Below are 9,274 nucleotides of genomic sequence, written 5' to 3' on the forward strand. Positions count from 1 at the left end.
AATTCACCTGAGTCTTGAGTGATTTTCCAGTTTTGTTTCTGCAAAGAGAAAGCCATGAGGAGGTGGGGCTGAGGAAGCAGAACGTGGAGGATGAGGCGAGCCTGGAAGATTCCTTTTCTTTTTTTTTTAAAAGATGGTGAGGAGGGGGCAGCTGGGTAGCTCAGTGGATGGAGAGCCAGGCCTAAAGACGGGAGGTCCTAGGTTCAAATCTGACCTCAGACACTTCCCAGCTGTGTGACCCTGGGCAAGTCACTTGACCCCCATGGCCCACCCTTACCACTCTTCCACCTAGAAGCCAATACAGAAGTTAAGGGTTAAAAAAAAAAAAAAAAAGATGAGGAAACTGAGGCCCAGAGATATGGCTGAACTCCAGGTGGGCCTCCCAAACTCGTGCTTTCTAAGTGGAGTCTCGAACGGCAGATCAGTCTGTTTGGCTGCCATGAGAGTGACAGAGGCTTTCGAGCTCTGGCCCGACAGGAATACAGAAGTCTGGAGGTTTTAGCAGGCCTTTGCACACGCACGGTCCACGGCAGGCCCTTTATTACACCACCCCCACATAGTGGGGAGGCTGCACAAACACGGGGGCCACCTCCCCAGAGAACCAGGTGGATGCTAGAGATGGTTCAGTCTGGTAGATGACTAGTCCCAGGGCAAGGGAGAGGGAGGGCTCAGCCTTGTTCCTGGGCGCCACCTTTCAAGATCCAAGCTCCATTTTGGCAGTTAATCTGATGCTCTAGCGGCCCCCCCTAAGGAGAACTTCCCAGCAGGTGGGTGGAAAGACATAACTAGAGGTCTGCACCTGCCCACGACTAAGGGAGGTGATGGTGGTTTGGGCTGAGAAAGTAGGCCAAGGAAGGGCTTTGGGCCAATCAAAGCATAGTCCCAGACAGTTACCCCCAAGCCAGAGAACCTCCCCAAAGCCCGAGAAGCAGGGAGCCGGGAGCCAATCTGTAATTTCCTGACACCTTCCCAGAATGATGAGCAAGCACCTCGGAAGGGGAAATTCACCGGGATTTATTTCCACGTGCAGCCCACATTCACCCCAGGGCAGCCCTGAGCTCCTTCCAACACCAGCTCCGGCCTTCCTGAGCCCAGGGGCATCCTTTATTTGGGGGGGGGGGGCCCGAGTGTCTGGCTGGTTCGGAAGGATCCGACGTTGGGAGGCACAGGGTGCAAGGGCTGCTTCCTTCTTTTACAGAAAAGGAGGTAGAGTCTAGCCACACTCGGGGGCTGCCCCTTCTGGCTAGGAACTCTGGGAGCAAGAATGAGAGCTCTGCTGCCTCCTTTATTGGATCATAATGCAGAACGTCCTGTTTCCAGAACAAGGTCACTCACTGGCAACCTGAACCCGGGGCCAAGACTCAGGAAATTCTGGCGATGCCCGTTTGAGACCATCCAGCTGGCAGCCGAAGCTTCAGCCCCCGAGATCAGGTGGCCCGAAGAAAGGAGGCTCTTGTTCCTAGAACACGCACCATGGCTGCAGATTCCCAGACAGACAGACAGACAGACAGAGAGACAGACAGGTAGGCAGGAGCTCTCCAGTTCCGGAAGGTCTTCAATAAACTGCCCCAAACCACCCGCAGGTCCCGGTCCCCCGAGGGCACTTAGTCCAGCTGAAGAAACAAAGTCTTCTCAAGGGCGAAAGGGGGAGACGCTAGCCTGGCGTCTGTCCGGGTCCCTCCCTCCAGGCCAGGCGGCCGGGCTGAAGGTCACGGGCGTCCGGGAGAAGCCCAGGCCCAAGCCCCGAGGGGGAGGGGGCAATGGAGGATGACCCCGGGGGAGGAGCGTTCCCCTGGCTTCAGGTGGGGCCGATGATCCCGGAGGAGGGGGCGCCCCTTCCCGCAGGCCTCAGTCTCTCAGTCCCCGACCCGGACCGTCCTTGCCCCCGGAGGGCCGGTCCTGGAGGCCGCGGCGGAGCTCTCGCAAGAAGGTGGCCCCGAAGCGCGCGGCACGTCCCACGGGTCCCCGCAGGTCCCGCGTCGCGTCCCGGATCCCGAGCCGTGCTCGCAGCACGGCAAAGGCCGTGAGCTGCGCCGCCCGGCGGATGGGCCTCGACTCGGCCAGGCGTTCCACGAGCTGTTGCGAGTTGATAAGAGCCAACAGAAGCCGCCGCAGCACCATGGTCCCAGCCCCAGCCCGGTGGCGCGAGAGCCAGAGCGTGCGCAGGGCGTGGTGACGTCAGCTAGGCGGCGCGACCGGGTGACGTCACGAGCCGCGCGCCCCTGGATTGGCTCCCGATCATTTCCGGAAGGCCCGCCCCCGCTCACCTCCTGGAGATCCCCGGCAGCCACAGGCCCGCGCCCCCAGTCCCGCCATGTCTGGAGGGCTTCTGTGCGCGCTGGACAGCGACTCCTATGTACAGCTCGGCCAGTACCGCGACCAGCACTTCCGGGTAGGCCGAGGCCGGGGGAGGGCCGGGGCGCCAGGGGAAACTGAGGCACCAGCACCTTTAGGCCGCAGGAGGGATAGGAGTTCAGGGTCTCGGCCCTCCTCCTAGGAGATGCGGGGGAGGGAGAGTTTGCTTGGCGTTGGGCAGTTTCTGCAAAGTCCGGGAGTTGGGAGATGGCGCTGGCCCCCTGCTCGAGCCACATTGTGTTTAAAGAGATGAAAAGGCTGTTAGGAGGCCCCTCCACCCCCAACCATTGGACACCGAGGTCTGGGGCTGAGTCGAGGGTCTTGGGGTTTAGTCCTGACTGCTTCCAAACTAGTGGTAAGATGGTCAAAGAATGACCACTCCTTTCTCCACCTCCTGGACACTTTCTCTTCTGGTTCTTCTTCTGTCCCTTCAGAACATGCTCTGTAATTCTGGGAGCCCTTCAGGGTCCTCTTCTCAGCTGCTTCTGCCTCTGCTACGTGTAGATTTTATTACCGTCTCTGTGGGGAAGATTCTCAATTCTCTCTATCCTGTCCCAGTTTTTGTGGCCTACTTCTAGACTCACGCCTCCAGCTGCCTTTCAGACATCACCAGCTGGATGTCCAGTGGCCAGTTTACACTGACAGTCCAGAAATGAACTAGTGATCTTTATCCCTAAACTTTTCCCTCCTTTCTCCCGTATAACAGCACTGACCTCACTCCCTTCCATCTCCCAAATCCAAACTATTTCAAGGCTTGGCGATTCCACCCCTGCAGCACCTCCTGTCCGTTGTCCATTTCATCTCTACAACAGCTCCATTTTCACTTCTTTAATATCTGTGATCAATTTCAGTTCTGCAGCATCTGTTCATTTCACTTTTGTTGTCATCTCATGCCAATTCCACCCCTGCAGCACCTCCTGTCCACTGTCCATTTCATCTCTGCAACAGCTCCTTTTTCACTTCTTTAATATCTGTGATCAATTTCAGCTCTGCAGCATCTGTTCATTTCACCTTTGTTGTCATCTTGTGCCAATTCCACCCCTGCAGCACCTCCTGTCCACTGTCCATTTCATCTCTGCAACAGCTCCTTTTTCGCTTCTTTAATATCTGTGATCAATTTCAGCTCTGCAGTATCTGTTCATTTCACCTTTGTTGTCATCTTATGCCAATTCCACCCCTGCAGCACCTCCTGTCTCCCCCCTCCTCCAAGCCCTGCCGAGCTCCCCATTGCCTCATCACCTGGTCCTAGATGATGGCATGAGCTATGGGTGGGTCGTCTCTAGGACTCCAGTACACCATGCCCCTTCCCCCACCCCTATACACTCCAGCGGCTCCCCGTGGCCTCCAGGAGCAAATACAAAAGGCTCTGCTTGGCATTCAAGGCCCTTATCATCAGGCTTCTGCTTCATGTTCTCTTCAGTTCAGTGACTAGCCTCTGGGCCGTTCCACCAACAAAAGCCCCCTCTCTGGGCTCTGGCCATTCTCTGTGGCAGATCTCCCGGCTTCCTTCAAGACTCCTCCTAAGTCTGGTCCCCGAGCTCGGCCCAGGCCGGATGCTCTGGCTCCTCCGGCCACCAGCGATGCTGCTGGGAAGAGGGGCCTCGGCCAGGCGTGTGGAGTGGCCTCGTGTCTCTGGCTTTGCAGGGCGACAAGAAGGACCAGGAGAAGCTGCTGCAGAAGAGCTGCACCCTGTATGTGGGCAACCTGTCCTTCTACACCACTGAGGAGCAGATCTACGAGCTCTTCGGCAAGAGCGGTGACATCAAGAAGATTGTCATGGGCCTGGACAAGGTCAAGAAGACGGCCTGCGGCTTCTGCTTCGTGGAGTATCCTTGGGCGGCCGGGGGCAGCCCGGCATAGGTTTGGTGGGGGGGGCGGCCACGGGAGAGCCTGGCGTGGGGCCAAGGCTCATCCCGGGGATGCCTCTGTGGGCCGCATCCGCCTGGGGGGCTGCTGAACTCTGAGCCAGGCCGTTCTAGCCCGGTTGGAGTGTGTGCTTGGGCCAGAGGGCTCTGGGGAAGGGCGAAAGGGGATGTGGGGCCTTCGGAGGCAGGCACGGCCCACGGGCAGCGGGGAGCCCCTGGGGCTTTGGAGGGAGGGGGGACATGACTGGCGCTGCCAGAGGAAGATTCTGGCTGGGGTCTGACCGGTGGTGAATGCTGGGGTGGGTTCTTGAGGCCCTGATGATAGCCAGACTCTCGGCAGGACTGACCGTGAGGAAGCCTTTCTTTGGGGCCGGCGGGTTCTGTCTTCCCTCTAGGACACTGGATGTTCCTCATCACTGGGGGGGGGCTGCTGTGAAGGTCTGGGGTGGGCGGGGGGGCCTTTCCTGGGGCCCCTGCGGAAGTCTGGCTTCCCTCCTTCCTTAACGCTCCTCACAGGTACTACTGCCGAGCAGACGCCGAAAATGCCATGCGCTACATCAACGGCACCCGCCTGGACGACCGCATCATCCGCACGGACTGGGATGCCGGCTTCAAGGAGGGCCGGCAGTATGGCCGGGGAAGGTCAGGGGGGCAGGTGAGACCCCAAGCTCAGGCTGCCATTGGGGCCATTTTTGCCATTCTAAAAATCAGTGGAGCTTGTGGCCCCAGGCTTCAGTGGAATTTCCAAACCAGAGGATGAGGGGCCGCTGGTGGCTCGGTGGTACTGGGTTCCAGTGGGGCCTCAGACACTTCCTACCTGGATGACCCTGGGCAAGTCCCTTACCCCCCATGGGCTCACCCTTACTCCCCTTTCCTGGAACTGGTACTTCGTATTGACTCTTAAGGGGTTTTAAAAAATGAACACGAAGCGGGAGATAGTTTCCCTGTTTTGGGGGGCCCGTCGTTAGGTCACTGCTCTTTGAGGTGGCCTTTGGGGACACTTTGTGGGGGCAGGGAAGACCCCAAAACAAAAGGACCCTTTTCTAGACAGAGACGAGGTTTGCATTATTTGAAAAGAATCGCATGAGCGCATGGGTGAGGCTCCTGCCGCAGCCCCTTCTCATCAGGTTTGGGGGGTGTCCTGGGCTGCCCAGGATCTCCCCGCGGCTCTCTGCAAGCACTTTTGGGGAGTCTCATCAGAGGACTCTCCCCCACCTGACGCAGTTTCTCCTTTTTCCACTCCAGGTTCGAGATGAGTATCGGAAGGACTACGACGCCGGCAGAGGCGGCTACGGGAAGATGTGCAAAGTGACCGAGTGACGGCGGCCCCTCGGGTCCACGCCGAAGGCGTCCGGCCGGGGCCTCCCGATTCCCTGCCGCCACGCCGATCCGGCCCCCGGCCTCTCCTTGGCTTTTCCATGGCCGGTCCGTGGGGCCCGGCAGAGCAGAGAAGGAGCCGCAGGCCCGAACCCCTCGGGGCGCCACTTCCCTTCGAGCCAGGCTTGCTGCAACCCTTTTGCATGGCTTCGGGGCTTGGCGGCCTCCTTCAGGCCTCCAGCCGCGCTGTCCCCTTGTCCCCTCGTTGGGGACTTTTCTCCGGGCGCTCCCCCGAGAGATCCCATTTTCCCAGGGTGGCTCCTCGCCCACCAGGAGACGCAGCGGAGGAGGGACTCCCAAAGCCGTTCGGCCTCGGCTCGCGGGCTCAGAGGATGTTCTGGAGGAACCGTGAAGGGGCCCACGAGGTGCTGCAGGGTCTCACCGGGAGCCGGTCCCAAGAGGCCTTCATGCGAGGAAAACCACCTCCGTCCTGTTCCCGGGGCCCGGAGGGAGGAGCTCCGGGGAAAGCGCGAAGGAGGCGGCTAAACGGAGTCTCTGTTCATCTTCACTCTCTCGTGTTCTCGCCTCCTGTCAATAAATCATGCTCACTCCCAAGGCTACGGCCTTCTTGGTGTTTGCGCTGTTTCCCGGAGTGAGAAGGGCCTGGGGAGGGCTTGGAGGAGTCTGAAAACCCGGGAAACATGGGCTGACTGAGAGGCGCCCGGCCTCCCTTAGGGCAAGCGGAGCCTCGAGCCCGGATGGGGCGCTTCCGTGGGAAGGAACCCAAAGGGAGCGCTCAGGGGGGCCCTCAAGAAAGGGCCCAGCCTTTAGGGAATGAATCTAGAGAGGGATCCTGGGAATGCTTTTGTAATTCACTCCAGCTGCAGGGCCTCCGTGGTCCCCCCAGCCGCCTTGGCCTCCACACGCAGGTCTCCAGGCCAGGGTGGCCTCCCTGTAGCCTCCCTGAGGACACATGTGGGGCTCCTGACCAACCAGTCGGCCAGCCTTTGGGGCGGCAGCACGAGCCTCCCCAGAGCCCCACTGCAGGGCGCGGGTTTTGGTCGCACCTCTTGGTCCTCTTGCAAGAAGAGCTAAAGTAAGAGCCGTGGTTGGCAGGCCGCTCGCTTCCGCAGCTGTTGTTTCCACGGGTTCGGCGCCATCTTGCCCCTCCCCCTCCCCCCCCCCCCGTCCTTTTCCACCCCTCCTCTCCCCCCTTTGAATCCTTACCATGTCTTGGCTCCAAGGCAGAAGAGTGCTAAGGACAAGGGATGGAGGGAAAGTGACTTTCCCAGGGCCACAGAAGTATGGGAGGCCAGATTTGAACCCAGGACCTCCCAGCTTTGGGCCTGGCTCTCCACTGAGCTACCTAGCTGCCCCTCCCTCTTCTTCGGATTTCTCTTGAACAGGTCCTCCTCCCTGACATGCACCGCATCGTTCAGGCAGGAACTGTTCCTTTTTCCTCTGGGAAGCCAAAGTCCCGTCCCTCGGAGAGCAGTTTGTCACCTGATTTTCGGAACTGGAACTTGTTCTCCCAATCATTAAACCACTCTGGCTTGGTTTGGTTGGTTTTCCCTAGATTCCCCCCCTTTAGCCCCCCCCACCTCCCCCCCGGGGCCCAGCGCAGCCATGACCACCCTGGGGCATCCTTCTCAGGCTGGGGCTACCGGCAGGCCTGCTCTGGCCTAGCCAACAGAGGCACAGGCTGCGAGAGAAGATGATTTCCTGTGGAAGTTGGGCCAACAGGGAGGCCCAAGAGGGGCTCCTGTGTCCTGCCACCAGCCCCTCTGCTTTGTGTTTCCCAGAGCACCAAAAGGCCGGCGTCCCGAGCTCACGTGTATTCAGACTTCCTCAGACCCTCTTGTTCAAGATCTCCCTCCGGGAAGGAAGAGTCAGAGTCCAAACAAAGAATAATGAGGTGAAGTGAAGGCAGCAGCTGTGAGTGGAGAGAAGGGGATGGTGCGAAAGGTGGCAGGCAGGATGGGAGGAAGGACGAGCCTCACCCCTGAGGCCCTGAAGAGACTTCGGTGAGTCGCACCCACCTGCCTACCTGGACTGACTACCGTTAGGGCCGGCTTCCTGGGAACTGGCTAGCAGTGGGAAGGCTGGGTTCGCCCCCTGGCTTAACTACCCGTGCCATCTGGAACAAGGCAGGCCGCCTCTTTGGCCTTAGTTTACTCAACAAAACAGGTCTGTTGAATGAAAGGTCCCTTTTGGTCAGTGCTGTGTTGGCAAAGCTTTAATGGCTCCCTAGAAGAAGAAGAAAAGGGTATCAGAAGGGAAAGGTGGATGCAAGCCCTATTGTTTAAGTTGAATGCGCACGACGAACATTTTCTCCATCACCCTGTTAAGTCTACGTAATCAACCAGTCGATCAAGCCGCCACGAAAAAATAATTGAGTTCTCCCAGATGGGTGCTATTCAACACAAAAGGACGCATATTTATAAAGTCATTAGTTTATTTCTCAAAAAATATTTTGCTAAGTTTCCCCCAACGTTTCCCTTTTGACTACGTTTGATACTGGAATTTTACATCACAGCCTTTATCTACATACAGTATGTATAGTTTTATCGGATTCGCTGGGTCAAGTCCTTCTCTCCAAAGACCAAGTGCCAGCCAATGCCTGATGTGGCCACGCTCTCTAGCAGCACCTTCCTCCCCTTGAAGGGCTTTTTTGGCCTTTTCCGTATCCTCGGGCAGCCTGCTTTGAGTAAGCACAATGGAAGATCCTTTTGGTCCCCTCCTCGAATGAGCCGTCCAGCTGGAGGCCGGGTCATCCTCCAGCACTCTCGGGATGGCCCAAAGCCCCTTTTTGAGAGAGGGCAGCCGAGGCCGGGGAAGGAGCCAAACGTGTGCACCCCCCCGCCCACAAGGCGCTGCCTGTGGAGGCTGGAGACTGAATGCCCACACTGAAAACGAGACCCGTGATGAGGTCAGCAGGGAAGGTCCGGGGATTGCCCACACCCACGTGTCCTCTCCAGGGGCTAAATGAGAGCACAGGGGTCATGGGAGTAAAACACTGAATTAGGACGGGTTTGGTTTCACATTCTTTCCTGTAGATTGATGAGACGGTAAACTCTGGGGGCAGAAATCACAGCAGCCAGAGGGCGGCTGGTCAACCTGGCTGCCCTGAGCTCTGCAGTGGCCCGAGTGCCATCCCCGAAGCAGCCCCAGCAGCACCAGTCAACGTCTCGAGGCCGGCTTCCTGGGACCCCGCAGCGTATGCCCTGGTGAGCCGGGATCTATCCCAGAAGGTCCCTGCCACGGCCCCAAGCTAGGCCCCTGGCCACGCGAGCCAGCCCCCAGGAAGGCCGCGGGAGGCAGAGAACAAGGCTGGCCTGGACAGCCCCGGCAGTGCCCGATGCTCGGCCCCTAGACTGCCATCTTTGGTGCATGTGCGCGAGGGAGGAAGAGGAGGAGGAGGGTCTGGGGCTGGCTCTCCCCAGATCTGCACCCTGTGAACGGCGTGGAGGGCATTTCTCCCTCCAGGGCCCGGCGCAGCCTGGCGGCGGCCACGACACTTCTTCAGGCGGGGGCTGCGGGGCAGATGGTCGTGCTTTGGTTTAGCCAACAGGGGGGTGGGGTGAGAGCCAAACTCCCACAGAAACTGTCCTGAAAAGCCAGAAGCAGATCCGGGGACAGCGAGGAATGTGGAGAAAACACGACACAAGCGTACCCCGAGGGGCCCCGATAGAGGCTGCAGCCCCGGGGGAGCCGGCCGGCGGCAGCCCGGGGACGAG

At 59.0% G+C, this 9,274-nt stretch overlaps 2 protein-coding genes across 3 annotated transcripts; one reads left to right on the forward strand and one right to left on the reverse strand.

The window, feature by feature from the left end:
* Window positions 1-993: 993 nt before the first annotated feature.
* NCBP2AS2 (NCBP2 antisense 2 (head to head)) lies at window positions 994-2,226 on the reverse strand. Its single transcript, XM_044670906.1, has one exon. The coding sequence runs from the start codon at window positions 2,119-2,121 to the stop codon at window positions 1,849-1,851; it is 273 nt and encodes a 90-aa protein (XP_044526841.1). The 5' UTR covers window positions 2,122-2,226; the 3' UTR covers window positions 994-1,848.
* Window positions 2,227-2,237: 11 nt separating this feature from the next.
* On the forward strand, window positions 2,238-6,147 carry LOC123242807 (nuclear cap-binding protein subunit 2-like). 2 transcript variants are annotated; one of them, XM_044670904.1, is made up of 4 exons: window positions 2,238-2,392; window positions 4,000-4,181; window positions 4,737-4,875; window positions 5,466-6,147. In XM_044670904.1, the coding sequence occupies exons 1-4, from the start codon at window positions 2,315-2,317 to the stop codon at window positions 5,538-5,540; spliced, it is 474 nt and encodes a 157-aa protein (XP_044526839.1). In that variant the 5' UTR covers window positions 2,238-2,314; the 3' UTR covers window positions 5,541-6,147. The 2 variants fall into 2 exon arrangements, with proteins under 2 accessions (XP_044526839.1, XP_044526840.1); XM_044670905.1 differs by having other exon boundaries at window positions 4,000-4,039; window positions 4,754-4,875.
* Window positions 6,148-9,274: the final 3,127 nt, after the last annotated feature.

The sequence above is a fragment of the Gracilinanus agilis genome, chromosome 3, assembly GCF_016433145.1.
Source record: "Gracilinanus agilis isolate LMUSP501 chromosome 3, AgileGrace, whole genome shotgun sequence".
Classification (NCBI taxonomy): Eukaryota; Metazoa; Chordata; class Mammalia; order Didelphimorphia; family Didelphidae; genus Gracilinanus; species Gracilinanus agilis.